General features: G+C 37.9%; 1 protein-coding gene across 2 annotated transcripts in view; it reads left to right on the top strand.

Annotated features, from left to right (window-relative positions):
• The window catches only part of MALRD1 (MAM and LDL receptor class A domain containing 1), a 784,828-nt gene that overhangs the window by 443,097 nt on the left and 325,447 nt on the right, over positions 1–16,284 (top strand). For both annotated transcript variants that reach the window (XM_086714806.1, XM_086714807.1), the window contains 2 exons: positions 3,610–3,855; positions 5,437–5,594. In XM_086714806.1, the coding sequence (XP_086570932.1) occupies positions 3,610–3,855; positions 5,437–5,594 (404 nt within the window). The remainder of the gene's footprint in view (positions 1–3,609; positions 3,856–5,436; positions 5,595–16,284) is intronic.

Below are 16,284 nucleotides of genomic sequence, written 5' to 3'. Positions count from 1 at the left end.
TTTGCTCTTAGCTCCAAATAGACCATTTTCCCAAGGAGACCTGGTTCCTTTTAGTGGGGAATATTAATTAAATAGAGTTTGGGACAGAGGAGTGATATTCAATTATGTTAAAATATCACATGGTTCTTTTTTATTTAATGGACCTTAGGGGTCACGGGTAGGACACAAAGATCAGAAGGGAAAGAATTGTAATAAACTCACATAAAATGTTGGTTGCTTGGACCGAAATAGTAATTGTGAAGGAAGATTGCATATGAGTTATGATATTAAAAATTATGTATATATATGTGTGTGTATGTATATATATATATGCACACACGTATATATGAGTTATATATATATATAAACTATATATATATAAGCTATATAGACACACACACACACACAAACTTATATATATAGCATAACTCATATGCTATGTATGTGTATAAAACTTGGGCCCATCCTCAGTTACAAGGTGGACCTCCATTCAAACTTTGGTGCAGATGTAGGGGTGCCTGGGTGGCTCAGTCAGTTGAGCCTCTGACTTCAGCTCACATCTTGATCTCATGGTTCATGTGAGTTTGAGCCCAGAGTCGGGGTCTGTGCAGACAGCTCAGAGCCTGGAGCCTAGTTCCCATTCTGTGTCTCCCTCTCTCTCTACCCTCCCCTACTCATGCTCGCTCTCTCTCTCTCTCTTTCTCTCTCTCACTCTCTCTCAAAAATAAATAAAATCATTTAAAGAAAATTGATAATGAAATTGGGTTCAGATGTTAAGACTGACAATACCAAAAGGATTGAAAATGTCTATTACATAATTAGGCTTCCTGGGACATTAGAGTAGCTTCAAAGCATGTCTAAAAGTAGTTTTAGAGAGTGAGAAGGGAAAACTGGCGTAGAGTTTCATCGTGGTTGATGGGACTGGGGTGAGAATTTCTGTGCACAGGTAAGGATTGACATAAACCCAGTTGAGGAAGTCTGTTCGCTGGAAAAGTTTGGAGGGGAAGAATCAGAGTTTGCAGTTAACATTGTTAAGCTTCAGATGTCTTTAAGATTTATTTACATTGTAGGTTTTTGGCTTTTATAATTTGTTCTTTTTTATAGAAAGAAAGTGCCCACTAAGAAGGTCTCTGCCTAATTGAAATAAGAATATATTTTTACTAAAAATCAAAGTTATACAATTGCATAAAAGCTTTCATATCACAACCACTTAAAGATATACACTCTACCTGTAAGTAGCTGGTTTCTTTGGATGAAACAACAGGCATGGAAAATAATTTGGAAATTAGTAAATAACATTAACTGATAATTTTCCTTGATATTTAGCAAAAAAATATTTTATGATAGCAGTGAAAAGGGCTTTCTGTTCAAAATTTATCTTGTGTAATAATTGAATTGTTGTGTTTTTTTAAATTGTGTAGCTATTTATGTTTTAGAAATGTAAAAAATAATCTTAATTTTTATGATTCTATATTGATTGTGTAATATATTGGGGTCTATGGTGTGTTTCCATTTTGAAACATGTTCAAAATATTTTCTTGTTTGTCTTGAAAGAATTAAATTTTAGCTTGATTTGGTGTCTTTGGAGAAAATAATCTTAGAAACCAGTTTTGCTTTTACTCCCCAAACAAATTGGAATTGACAGAATCAATACAAATGCCAACTTGTGTAAAACTAAATGATCTAGTAATTTTGCAGATTCTCAACAGTCACCTGAGAAATAATGCATCTGGTAGTCAACACCACCATTTTTGTTCCTTGGTGGGCTTGTCTTGTGATAGTTGACTTGTATCATTGCTCTTCTTTTCAAGTCAATAGATTTAAAAAATAGATCAGAAGACAATAGACCTGTGTCCAAATTGCACCTTTGCTCTTGAAAAATCATCAAGCCATTTAACATCTATAATCCTCGTTTATTTTTCATCTATAAATGAGAGTTAATGTAAGTGATATCCATTTCTGTGTAGCTCAAAAATGCTTTAATGTTATGATTCTGAGTCAAGTTCTGTGACTGAAACATTAAAGGTCTTTTGCTTACCCCCAGTCTGCTAAAACTGAGTTGGGAGCCTAAATAAAAATAGCTGAATCCCACGCTGCAAGAAAGGAAAATGTTAGCAATTAACCCAGACAAAAAAGTTTTGTTAAAGGCAGAATGCATGGTTGAAAGTTATTTTCAAAGGCTTTGCAGGTGTAAAGGGCATTTAATTAGGCAATTTTGAAGAAACAACCCAGAAACAGCTTAGCACACAAAATGGCTAGAAGCCTTTGGAATACCATTCTTCTCCCTAGCGGTTTCTACATGGCATCCCACCATCTCCTCCCACTTCTTCCCTCTTAGCCATCTATTTTCTAAAATGTGAGACTGATCCAGGACATAAAATCTTCTTTATGAGATTTTATCAGCAGGAGTTTCCAGCTCCCAGAACACCTTCGAATAAATCCCTGAGTCACCTCCCAGCTCTAATCCACACCAGTCCTCAACCACCAGACAACACCAGGCCCTGGAAGCTACCATGTAGAAGTGAAGTAGGGAGGCATTATCAGCTTCTCTCCCTAGACGGTGGGGAGGACAGGAAGGAAGAAAATTTCTGATGCCATAGTGTCATAGAGCAGTTGGGACGTGGATATCCCAAGTTGGATCTTTGAACAACCTTTCCTACTGAAATATTGGGACACTGGTGCTTATGCTCTGTTGTAATACTGGAGCAGGATAATAACAATACCTTGAATGTGCATATTGAACTACTTTGCTGTTTCCAGAGCACTGTATTTCACACATTCATTTATTTGACTAATATTTTCTGATCCTCTACTCATGGCCAGGCACTGTTCCAGGTACTGGGGATATAAACAATAGTCTCTTTAGTTAGTTTACCTTCTGTAGGTTTTACTGTCCTTTTTTTTTTTTTTCTTTTTTTCTTTTTAGAAAGCTCTTCAAATGTAGGTATGATCCAAGTCTCATAACTGGGAAGTATCAATATCAGAGTTCAAACTCAGATCTTCAAAAACATTGCTTTTTATTTTAAGCTTTCTGGAAAAAAAAGTCTTTATTGTTGACATTGCTTTGTAGGGGAATTGCTTCTAAAGTTCGAAACAATTGACAGGTATATATGCATTTTGGAGAAAAAAATCTGTTAGAAAGTTGAATATTACTTATATATTCATACCCCTGCTTCTGAGAAAGTACCATATAAGTATTTGGCTTCTGATAAATATTGAAATGCATGGGTGGTGATGGAATTTACTTCCAAATACACCATAATACATAAGCTCTTAATACCCTAAAGATTTTGTTTCAGGCTAAAAAATGGAAAGCCACACTTTGGCTTTCAGATCTAATATATATTCTTGAACTCAGCTACAGGAAATGCTCTATTTGAGGAGTCTTGGGGTACTTTCCTCGATCAGTAAAATGATACTTGATTTTTTTTTTCATCTTGAATAATCCTTGTGCGTGATCTATTGGCTGGAACCCTGAGGGAGATTAGAAAAGAGATGGGGGTCAGATAACTCAAACTCTTAAGAATACCATGTTTCGTTATATGTTGAAGTGAATCCATTTTACTAGCTATTAACCTCAGTGATGTGTTAGTAGTGTCTCCTCATCTTCATTTGTTTTCTGTTTTTTAGGTCCCTGCCCTCATGGCTATCGGGAATGTCAGAATGGCAAATGTTATAAACCAGAGCAAAGCTGTAATTTCGTAGATGACTGTGGAGATTACACTGATGAAGATGAATGTGGTACCTCCTGTACTTTTGAGAAAGGCTGGTGTGGCTGGCAAAACTCCCTGGCTGAAAACTTTGATTGGGTTTTGGGGGTTGGCTCTCATCAAAGCCTACGACCTCCCAAAGACCACACACTCGGAAACAAATATGGTAGGTTATTAGGCTGTTACAGCAGTCCTAATCATATTCACAGTGAGCATCTCATTGTTTCCCCAACAGCAACTGGAGAGCTCCAGAGAGACCACCATAGTACCATGGCCAGCAAGTCAGGCATTTCACAAATATATTTGTCTCCTGGGACTGCTATCACAAATTACCAGAAATGGAAACAATAGACATTGTCTCACCCTTCTGGAAGCTAGAAGTCTGAAATCCAGGTCTCAGTAGAATTTGTTTTTTTTGAGGGCTGAGAGAGAGAATCACCTATAGCATGCCTGTCTCCTAGCTTCTGGTAGTCTTGGACATTACTTGGCTTATAGATGATGTTATGCTGTGTCTTCACATTGTCTTCCCTCTATGCATGTCTGCCTCTATGTCCAAATTTACCCATTCATTACGACACAATCTTAGTGTGGACTAGGGCCCCCCTGATGACTTCATTTTACTTTGGTCATCCACAAAGGCCCTATATCCAAACAAGGTCACATTCACAGAAACTGGAATTAGGACTTCACCATCTTCGGGGGGACACAATTCAACATATAACAGGGAGCAACCAAATTTTAATATGATTCTGATCATTGTAGATACATGGTAATATCGATAGAGGCACCTTTCCTCAATTACACGTGCTTATAATTAGTATCGCTGAATTCTGCCACTTATTTGATCATTAGCACATCATGTAGCTCTTCAGATTTTCAAAATTCCCATCTGCATATGGAGAGAATAAAGTTTTCCCTGTGTACCAAACAGGGATTACAGAAGCGAGATGACATGTATGGAGGGAAAGCAATTTGAAAACTAGAAGTGCCATGCAGTTGTAACCGTAAGATCACATATGTCAGAAGTGTTGGGAATGCCTCATTTTTGCAGTAAGTAGATGAGGTCAAGTCTCAGACTCATTGGTCAAAGGACAGAGGACGTTAGCAGAATGAAGAAAGGACCCTGAATTCCTGGATGCCACAGAATAAGAGAAGAGGTATCTAAGGGTGGAAATTCCACAGGCCTCTGATAAAACAAAGCCATCTAAGCCAAAATAACCACAACAGAGAAAGGAAGGTCTGGGTCCCATGCAAACACTCAGCTCTACATATGTAAAATGTTTTGAGTCTTAGATACATAAGTATAATGTACCTTTCATGTTACATATTAAAATTCTCAGCATTTTATTTATATACTCAATAGATGAGTGAAGTTTTGAAAAGTACATCATATTCCTTTATTCATATTTCATAGGTAGTATCTTCCCATTGTTTTACAAGAACTCGATAGTTTGAGGAGTCCATTATATGATTTCTATAACTATCTTGTTGATTCAGCGGCACAAATATCCTGTCAGATCGGTTAATTTGCATACTGTGAAGTACTTTGCTAAAAGCACAGACAGTTGGAAATTGTTCTGTCAGTGAGCTAGAAGCAAGGCTATTAGATTTTCTTTCTGTTTCAAATGGAAATGCCTTTGGCAGCTCATATCATATGAAATATAATTAAAAACCCTAACTAAGATGGAAAAGCTAAAATGATCCCCTCGTTATTTCTGTCCTGTGTGAATGCTATCCTTGTTCCTAGGGCACTTCTTGTATCTGGAGGCTACTCCGGTGGGCCTTCAAGGCGAAGAAGCACACCTCAAGAGTGCTGTGTGGCAGGAATCCAGTGCTGCCTGCACCATAAGCTTCTGGTATTTCATATCTGCAAAAGCTACAGGGTCCATTCAGATTCTCATTAAGGTAGGGTATTCATCTGTGATGCCTCTGAGCTTAGCGAGGCTTCCTACAGGCAGCACATGGCCAAAGGGACTTTATCATAGTTCTGCTAACTTGGCCAGAGGAAGCTTCCTTTCATCACGGGGAGCTTCCACTTGTGGTTCAAATGCTCGGCGGGGTTTGATAAGCGGGGCATGGGAACTAGCTTTGAGCTCAACATCATACCCTGTGGTTATGACTGAATCCCAGAGTCTCCTCTTATGATAACAGTTAGTCTAAGACTCATGAATTTCTCCTTTCTGTTTAGGCATCTCCTTACCTAGCCTTCTCAGTAAAAGAAAATAGATTATTTGTACATCCGAAAGGAGAGTGACTATCCATTTTAACTCCTGTGTGAACGATCATTAAGGGAACTAATATTAGACATTTTGGTTCTAAGCACGCCGTGCAAAGGACTGAACCCACTCAGGAGCATGATCAAGGTGTGATTACATTGAACCGCTTATTAATGATGACACAATAATGCATTTTCTTAGTGAGGATTAATTGGATGTTTCTGTCAGGGCTTTAATTTAGTATAACAAAGTGACAGTGTTCAGGGAGCAAACTAACAAAGTATATATTAATATTAATAAGACTTGGTTCATATACCTTTATTCTTTGGCAAGTTAAAACGGCAGCAAAAAAGGAGATGAGCGTGCGTGCATGTGTGTGTGTGTGTGTATGCGTGTGTATGGCTGATTGTGTGTGTGTGTGTGTGTGTATGTGTGTGTCTGTTCATTTCTAGAATCTAGTTAGAATTCTGAGAAAACTCACTTTAAAAACACACTCTAGAGGCCATTGCTGTTTTATCACACACGAACTTTGCTGAAGTGCCTTGCACTGATGGAAAATGCCTGACCACAATACCAAAGGGCTCTTACATCTGAATGGCTAATGACTGCATCGTCCATGTTTTATCTGAAACTTGAGTTAACTTTATAATTTAGGGTTCTCCTATAATCAGAAATGCCTGCCTAATAAAATACATGCAGCAAATACCACAATGATTTCTTCTTATATTTAAATTGGGAAGCTTAAATATAATGCCTAAAGTTCTCACAAGAGTATTTTGCTGGTACTCCTTTGAATGGGATACTTGATGATGTGGTGTCTACCATGTGAAGGACTTTGTACCACTTTGTGGGCTTTGCTTTTATTATTTGCTCCACTCATAGTCACCTTTAATCTCTCTTATATCCTAGTAGCAAACTTTATATTACTATAAAATGCAAAATTAAACTATTTTGAGATATGTCTTGTTATCAAGTTCAGTTGAATGCCTATGGTTCCTCCAGTGGAAGAATGTCTTATGGACATTTAACAGCATTTTAAAGCAACTATCTTCCTACCATATTGAAAACAAACAAACAGTCACACTTGTTTAAAAAAACATGCTTATCCCCATTTAGTGACATTTACTGCAAAAGAGAAATATTTCATAGCATATATTGATTTTATATTCAGGAATTTTAGGGCAATCATTTTATTTTGGTAATTAATATGATACATATTTTTGATCATCATTACAAAGTACTTCTTAGGCTACTCTCTGTGTGGAACCATGCTGGATTTTAACCTGCTCATTAATTTGAAAGCATCCTGGCCAGATGGCAAACACAATAGGGGCAGGGATTCTGCCTTTTATTTCTTTCTTTCTTTACTTCTCATCTTTTGAAATGGTCTGAATTTATGCATGTGTTGCCTCTGGCTCAGTCTCCCCTGTCTATTCTCAGGAATGCCTCCTTCTGTGTTTCCCTCTTTTGCCTCCACACCAAGCCCAACACAATCTGGTAGATTCAGCCCTTCACAAAACTTTCCTTTACCACTTTTGCTTGTCATGATTAGTCTTTCTCAGAGTGTCCCTCACAGCTCCAGAAATTCCTCTTTCTCACTGGATGTTCAACTGTCTTTCAATAGACAGGTCATTAAATCTTGAGAGCAAGACCTTGAGGTTTAGTCTTTATGTCCCTCTTATCTCTTCAGAGAAAGGACTGCAGGAAAAAAAGTGGTGGCCCCCTAGAGCCCACTGCCAGTCTCAGGACATCCCTTTTGGGGACAGTTCTTTTGAAAAAAGTGGCTGATTATGTGTTACATACAAGACGATAAGTTCTATTCTGGGAATGGGGGGGGGGGGGTGTTTCAAGATGGTGGTGTTGGAAAACCCTGCGTTCAACTCCTTCCACGGATAAAACAAACTTATAGCTACATATGTAATAATTTTTCTCTGAAAACAAGCAAACAAACAAAAACCTTGAGAATTAGAAGACTAACACTTTCACAACAAAACACAAAAGAAATACTTTGAGAAAGATAGGAGAGACAGAGACATGGCCTTCCTGAGAACCCACCCCAAATGTAGTGACCCCACAATTGGGAAAGTTCTCCAAATTTGGAATTTTCCCACAAGGAGTAAAGAGATAGTACCCTATATCAGGTACCCTTACCTTGAGGGCTAGCACTGGAAAGATGAACCACCACACACACAATGCCTGATTTAAAAAAGAAATGGGGATGAAGACCAGAAGAATCATAGAATTCTAGAGGACATATATCCCACTCTTAAAGGGCTCATATGCAAACCCACTCACCTGAGATCTAGCACAAGAGAAACAGATTGAAAAGTACCTTACTGATTTTAAAGGGACTATCAGATTTTAAAGGTTCTTGCCTTACAGGAAGCAACCTGTAAGGACTTTATCCAGGGATGGAAGTGCTAGTACAAGTCATTTTTGCAACTAAGTTCCTGGTGATGGAGTAAATGGCTGCCATTTTTGGTGCCCTCCCTCTAGCCTGCTAACACATGGAGGGCGTGTTCTGCCCTCCCCACCACATAACCAGGCTGAGAGAGTACCCCACGTTTCAGCCACCCTGGGCAATACGAGAGCTGCAAAAAGACCATCCTCCCCATGCAGCAGCCGAGGTACAGCTAGATCAGAGGAGTGCTCTGAGCCCTGCCCTCCCTGTGCAGAACTGGGATGGGTAAGTGACATCAGCCCTCACCTCCCTGCACAGCAACCATGCCGTGTCATAGCCGGCAGGCACACGCAGCCCATACAGCAGATGCCCATAGAGTGGGGCCATGGAGTGGGGAGGTTGTGGGGAGTTTGTGCTTCTGGCTCACACTGTACAATGCCTACACAAGACTACTCTTTGAAGACTGAAGGGGGAGCCACTGCATCTAATACATACAGAGAAACCGAGAGAGGCAAAAGAGGAGAGAGAGGAATATATCCAAAACCAAACAACAAGGGAAATCCCCACAGAGAGACTTTAACGAAACTGAGATAAGCAACACAATAAAGAATTCATAGTAATGGGTGTAAAGATGCTCACTGATCTTGGGAGGAAAATGGATGAGCACAGCAAGAACTTCAACAAACAGATAGAAAATATAAGAAAATACCAAACAGAAGTTTAAATTTTTTTTTAACGTTTATTTATTTTTGAGACAGAGAGAGACAGAGCATGAATGGGGGAGGGACAGAGAGAGAGGGAGACACAGAATTGGAAGCAGGCTCCAGGCTCTGAGCCGTCAGCCCAGAGCCCGACGCGGGGCTCAAACTCACGGACTGCGAGATCGTGACCTGAGCTGAAGTCAACGCTTAACTGACTGAGCCACCCAGGCGCCCCCAAACAGAAGTTTAAAACTGAACTGAGAAATACACTAGAGGGGTTCAACAGCAGAACTGATGGAATAGAAGCATGAATCTGTGAACTGGAAAGAAAGCAATGGAAAGCACCCAATCACAGCAGGAAAATAAAGGAAAAAAAATGATTTTAAAAAGACAGGATGTCCCCTTAAGGGACAGTGTCAAGCAGAATAATATTTTCATTCTAGGAATTCCAGGAGGAAGAGAGAGAAAGAAAGGGCCAGGAAAATTCTTGAGGAAATAATGGCAGAAAACTTTCCTAATTTGGGGAAGGAAACAAATATTCAAGTCGAGAAAGCCCAGAGAGTTCCAAAATAGGATGAACCCAAAGGGAAACACATCGAGACCATTAAAATTAAAATGGTAAAAATTATGGGCGCTTGGGTGGTTCCGTCAGTTGAGCGTCTGACTTCAGCTCAGGTCATGATCTCATGGTTCGTGGGTTCAAGCCCCGCATTGGGCTCTGTGCTGACAGCTCGGAGCCTGGAGCCTGCTTCCGATTCTGTGTCTTCCTCTCTCTCTGCCCCTCCCCCAATTGCACTCTGTCAGTCTCTCTCTGAAAAACAAACATTAAAAAAATGGTAAAAATTAATAATAAAGAGAAGATATTAAAAGCAGTAAGAGAAAAGCAACATATTGTACAAAAGGGAACCCTCATAAGGCTATGAGTAGGTTTTTCAGCAGACACTTTATAGACCAGAAAGGCATGGCATGATACATTCAAAGTACTGAAGGGAAAAATTCCCAACCAAGAATTCTCTACCTGGCAAGGTTATCATTCAGAATTGAAGAAGAGATTAAGAGTTTTCCAGAAAGCAGAAGCTAAAAGAGTTCACCACCATTGAACTGAGCACACAAGAAATGTTAAAGGGGTTCTTCTAAGGTAAAAACAAACAAACAAACAAAAAAATAAAAAAACAAATGAAGGTTAAAAATCTAACTGGAAAAGACATGTAATCAAGGTAGTGGGTCAGCAACTTATACAACAAATATGAAGAGGAAAAGGAAAAGTAGTAAAATTAACTAAAACTACAATAATTAGTTAAGGGATAAATAAAATAAAAAGATGTAAAATGTGTCATCAAAAATACAAAATGTAGGGGAGGGCAGTAAAAACATAAAGCTTTGGCATATGTTCAAAATTAACTTTCTATCAACTTAAAAGAGACTTTTATATACATAATATATATGAACTTCACAGTAACTACAAAGAAAAATCTTATAGTTAAGAGCACAACAATAAAAGACAGAAGAATCTAAATATGAAGAAAACAAACAAAATATGAGGAACAGACCAAGGAAAGAACAGAGATGATCAACAAAAACAGCCAGAAAACAATTAAAAAGATGACAGTAAGTACATGGTTATCAATAATTACTTTAAATGGAAATGGACGGTTCTTCAGTCAAAATACATAGGGTGCCTAAATGGATAAGAAAAAGCAGATTCTTCGATATGCTGCCTTATCAAACCTCAATGAGACATCACCTCACCTCTGTCAGAATGCCTATTATCGAAAACACAAGAAATAACAAGTGTTGATGAGGATGTGGGAACCCTCATGCACTCTTGGTGGGAATGCGAACTGGTACAGCCACTGTGGAAAACAGTATGAACTTTTCCTCAAAAAATTAAAAATAGAACTACCGTATGATCCAGCAATTCCACTTCTGAGTTTTTATACAGAGGCAGCAAAAAAACTAATTAGAAAATATATATACATGCCTACATTTATTGCAGCATTATTTACAATAGCTAAGATATGGAAGTAACCTAAGTGTCCATCGATAGGTAAATGTAAAAGAAGATGTGGTATATTTATACAACAGAGTATTGTTTAGCCATAAAAAAAGAATGAAATCTTGCCATTTGTGACAACATGGATGCACCCTGAGGGCATCGTGCGAAGTGAGTAAGTCAGAGAAGACAAGTACCATCTGATTTCACTTATGTGTAGAATCTAAAAAAGCAAGCAAAACAAAACAAACTGACTCATAGATACAGAGAACAAACTGATGGTTGCCAGAAAGGTGGTGGTAAGGGGACAGTTGAAATAGGTGAAGGGGATTAAGAGGTACAAACTTCCAGTTATAAAATAAATAACTCATGGGCATGAAATGCAAAGCATAGGGAATACAGTCATAAGACTGTAATAATTTTGTATACCAACAGATGGTAACTAGACCTCTTGAGGTGATCATTTCATAATACATAAAAATATTGAATCAGTATACCATAAACCTGAAACTAGTATAGTATTGTATGTCAGGTATAATTCAATAAAAAGTCTCATCTGGAGACTTTGTTACCGAACTCTGAAATATATATATGCAATCGCATGCCAGACACATGCAACCATTGAGCAATAATTTAACAACAGTATAGATTTATTCGTTGAACACCAACTATATACCAGTTGTTCAACATGGACGCTTAATACTTAATGCTATTTCATGTAATTCTTTTTTTAAAGTCTGTTTGTTTATTTCAGGGGGAAGGGGCAGAAAGAGAGAAGGAGAGAGGGAAAGAGAGAGACAGAGAGAATCCCAAACAAGCTCTGAGCTGTCAGCACAGAACCTGAAGTGGGGCTTTGAACCTGCACACTGTGAGATCATGACCTGAGCTGAAATCCAGAGTCGGATGTTTAAGGGACTGAGCCACCCAGGCACCCCGATTTCATGTAATTAATTCTTATAGTGCAATCCTCAGAGTTAAAGAATGTGAACCCTATTTTACTGAAGGGGGTGGCCAAAGGGGTCTCATAGAAACAACCTAACCCTCTTATGGCTATATAACCAGTCAGTGACAGACTCCTGTAATAAAGGAGTGAATTTAGGGGAATACCAGCACAGCAAAGCTGTTTTTTAGGAAGCATTTAGTAAAGAACATTACGGTTATCCATATTGTATATATTATACTTCTGTATTTCTTGCTTACAGTCACATGAGAACTAATTTCCTCTAAAGAGATGTATCTGGAACAAATGTAATCTTTGTGTCTGGAAGTGCTGGGAGAATTACAAGAAGATGGAAAGAGTATTTCGTTGAGAACGTAACTTTATTTTTTTCTTTCCTTTGAGTTTGGCTTAGTTACATTTGTAAGCACACATACACATAATCAAATGGATTTTTCAAGAGAAATAAATTTGAAAATATAAATAATTTTTATAAGATTGAATAATTTACCACATAGAAAATTTGACTGTCAGTCATCTCTTGGGCCAAACCACTTTGTGAGTGGGATTTAGTCCATGGGAACTGGTTGTGATTTCTGTTATTTCATTGCCTTCAGTTAGGGTGAGTCAGTCAAAACTTAGATGGACTTAGTTTATTAAATTCAAGGTTATAAGTGGATGAGCTAGGACTTGAACTCAGGTGATGTAAAAATTAAAAATTAGAATGTTATACAAGCAGTTTTGTTTCTTTCTAGAGAGGAAAACTGGATGTGGATAATTACATTAATATGCATTGGATAGGTCTTTTTTTAATGTTGTAATCCCCCCTTTTTTTAATAATCTTGGGGGCGCCTGGGTGGCTCAGTAGGTTAAGCATCTGACTTCAGCTCAGGTCATGATCTCACAGTTTGTGGGTTCAAGCCCCATGTTGGCCTCTGTGCTGACAGCTCAGAGCCTGGAGCCTGCTTCAGATTCTGTGTCTCCCTCTCTCTCTCCTCATGCTCGTCTGTCTCTGTCACTCAAAAATAAATAAATATTTTTAAAAAATAGTAAACTTATTCTTGATATCATGTTCACCTATTTTATCTCATTTACATTCAGTATTAAGTATCTCATTAAATTTAAATGTTTTGCTTTTCAAACTAAGATTTAAAACAAAAAATGAAATAAGTGCTTAGGGGTAGAATAAGAGTCATATGGCATAGAAGTTAACTTGTTCTTACATATATATTTAATGTTACCTATTTTTCTAGTGACTTGTTTTCTGATGGGGTTAATTAAAAATGAGTAATACGCAGATTTTAATGCACTAAAAGCAATGTTATAGGGATTTTTAAGTTTACTTGTGTTTGACAGTTTGTTTCCATAGGTAAAAGTCTATCTAGCCTCATCAGGAAACAAAAGACTTTTGCATCTTTGCAGCTAGCCATTTGAATAACACCCAGGAACACCTGCTACCCGAAGAGCATTATCATGTTTTGGAACTCCTCCATCTGTAATAAACTGTTGATATTTTAATCAAGATGACTGTGTGCTGTAGGGAATTTTAATATATTTGACTGAAGGCATTCAGGACTATCCGTTATACTGTTATGATAGAAAAAAATAATATATTCAAGCCAGAAGTGGAGAAAAAATAATGTATTTCAGGAGAGGCCTCCTGATTATAGCAAATGAGTTATGCTGAAAAACCATTACTAAATGAGTTCATTGTTTTATCTTGCTTAGTGGTTCAGAGAATTTTGGAGCAGATGGGGTTGCCTGTAATTTGTTCGGTCTTAACTCTTCATTTACAGATGAAGGGGCTAAGATTATGGAGGTTATATTTCTTGCCCCAGCTCACATGGTACTTTAAGAAAAAGAGTATGAGTCCAGTTTTCTTCTGACTTCTGATTGAGAGCTCTGATATTTGTCTACCTGGAAATTCTCTGTAAAGATCATATTCAATATGGAAATACAGATTTTGTTCAGTGAAAAATGTCAAATCAACGAATGAAAGGCCAGATTCCTTTGTCTACTTAGAAGACTGTGGCTGTTCTGGGTCTGCCTTTACCCTCAGTCTAGTAAGCCACGCACCTCAGTTGTGTGTAAGGGTTAACCCACAGAAGTGAACATTCTCTGTCCTTCCTAACTCACCATTACCCCATCCCCCTACACATATGCTCACTACAGTCTTAATCTGCGCAGATTTACAACTAATTGCTAACACTACAGGTGTCTAACTATTGGAGTGTGTCAGATGCATTTTCAGATTTAGGCGTATTTTCATCTCTTCAGCCTACTGAGCATCTGATACTATTTTAGTCATCTTGGCATATTAGTCATTATTTCAGAGTTAAGGATGTAGAGAACATGGACAGAGAGGATACATAGAATCTGGATATAGAAAATTGATTTTTCAAAGACTGTCTTGTAGATTTTGGACTGTAAATCAATTAAACTGAACCTTTAGTGCCAGAACTTCACTTGTTATTCCAGAATTGTTTCAGCATGTTAACAATTCAATCTACATAGTTTGGGCTGTATTATATTATTGACCTGGACCAAATTGAGAGAGAAAACAGTTTGACTTTTGCATTTTAAGCTATAGCATATGAGATATCGGTACTTCCAGAGTTTCATTAAATTTGTTGTCACAAGCTTACAGTGCCCTGATTTATATAAAATCATTGTTCCTTTTTTATCAGCTTGGAGAATGTGGCAGTATTTGTTCCAGGCATATTGTTGACTAAGATTTTCCTAAAGTTCTTGCTTTTATCCCCATATCCTTTACCTCTTTCAGATGCCTCTAATGCTACCCACCACGGCTCTGAGCAGCCAGTGCCCCTGGACCCCCTTGTGTCATGAAGAGAGGGTTCCTGTTAAGATGCTAACAATTTTAGGGGCACCTGGGTGGCTCAGTCGGTTGAGCTTCCAACTTTGGCTCAGGTCATGATCTCACAGTCTGTGAGTTCAAGCCCCGCATGGGGCTCTGTGCTGACAGCTCAGAGCCTGGAGCCAGCTTCAGATTCTGTGTCTCCCTCTTTCTCTGACCCTCCCCCATTCATGCTCCGTCTCTGTCTGTCTCAAAACTAAATAAACATTAAAAAAAATTTTTTTAAGAGATGCTAACAATGTTATTTAATTGATTACACTAGTTTCTCTTTCAAGAGAATCATATGGCCAATTCTGAAGAATATTTGTCCATACCATATCTGCTATTTTCCTTCCATTTCTCTTCCCACTACGGCTGCTAATCTTGTGATTAGCTTCCAGTTATGAACTGATTCCTTTTTTCCATATGATGTGTTAATTTTTTTGCCCTTGTTAGCTCATTTAATGTTCTTCAGAATAAATTTGCGAGGTAGATATTTTGTCCTAATTTTTTCAGGCCACAAAATTGAGACCCATGTCACGTAAATGGTAAATGGTATAATCAGCATTAAAAGCCAATTCTAACTCCAAAATCCATCCTCTAAACCACTACATTCAACTTCTACTATTAAATTGAAAACATTCTCAAATCCAGAAAGTAGTGATGTTACTATCAATGTTTTCCAGTGGGTCTGGTCATACAAATTAGAGATTTCCTTCTCTCCATATTAATCTACAGTATTGATCTACATATGTTAGAGAGAGGAAGTGATTGCTTTATGTTCAGCAACCATTATAGTTTTATTTATTTTCTAACTTAGCTTGTCAACAGCTAGTAATAATATATATTTCTCAATCATTCTTCCTCACCTCTATAATTCAAAAATTACAAAATCATATTTAATAGCTGCACATTAATGTTAATGAGGAAAGAATGAATTAGAAATAATATAATTTGATTTTTATAAGAATAAAACTAGAGAAAATCCCTTAATTATATTAATTTTTATTCAAACATGAAAATTTTAAAAAGTTGCACATATAGGGGCGCCTGGGTGGCTCAATCGGTTAAGTGTTCGACTTGAGCTCAGGTCGTAATCTCGCGGTTTGTGAGTTTGAGCCCCGCTTTGGGTTCTGTGCTGACAGCTCAGAGCCTGGAGCCTGCTTGGGATTCTGTGTCTCCCTCTCCCTCTGCCCCTCCCCCGCTCATGCTCTGACTCTCTCTGTCTTTCAATAATAAACAAATTTTTTTAATTAAAAAAATAAATAAAAAGTTGCACATATCTATTCTTTGGGAGTCTTCCTCTCTCAGCTTTTTTTAGTATGGTCAAACTTGGTCAATGACAGTTTTCCCCTCTGAAAACAGAGACATTCTAATTTACAAGCAGAATTAATCATGTGTGTGTGTCTTTCTGTGTGTCACAGACCTCTTTGGCAGTCTGAGAACTTCTTAGTTCTCATAATACTGTTTTAAATGTATAAAATAAAATGCTA

This window comes from Puma concolor, chromosome B4 (assembly GCF_028749965.1).
Source record: "Puma concolor isolate L17-30 chromosome B4, mPumCon1.1.hap2, whole genome shotgun sequence".
NCBI classification, from domain to species: Eukaryota; Metazoa; Chordata; class Mammalia; order Carnivora; family Felidae; genus Puma; species Puma concolor.
Note: the sequence above shows the minus strand (reverse complement) of the source record. Positions and strands in the feature narration are given on the sequence as shown.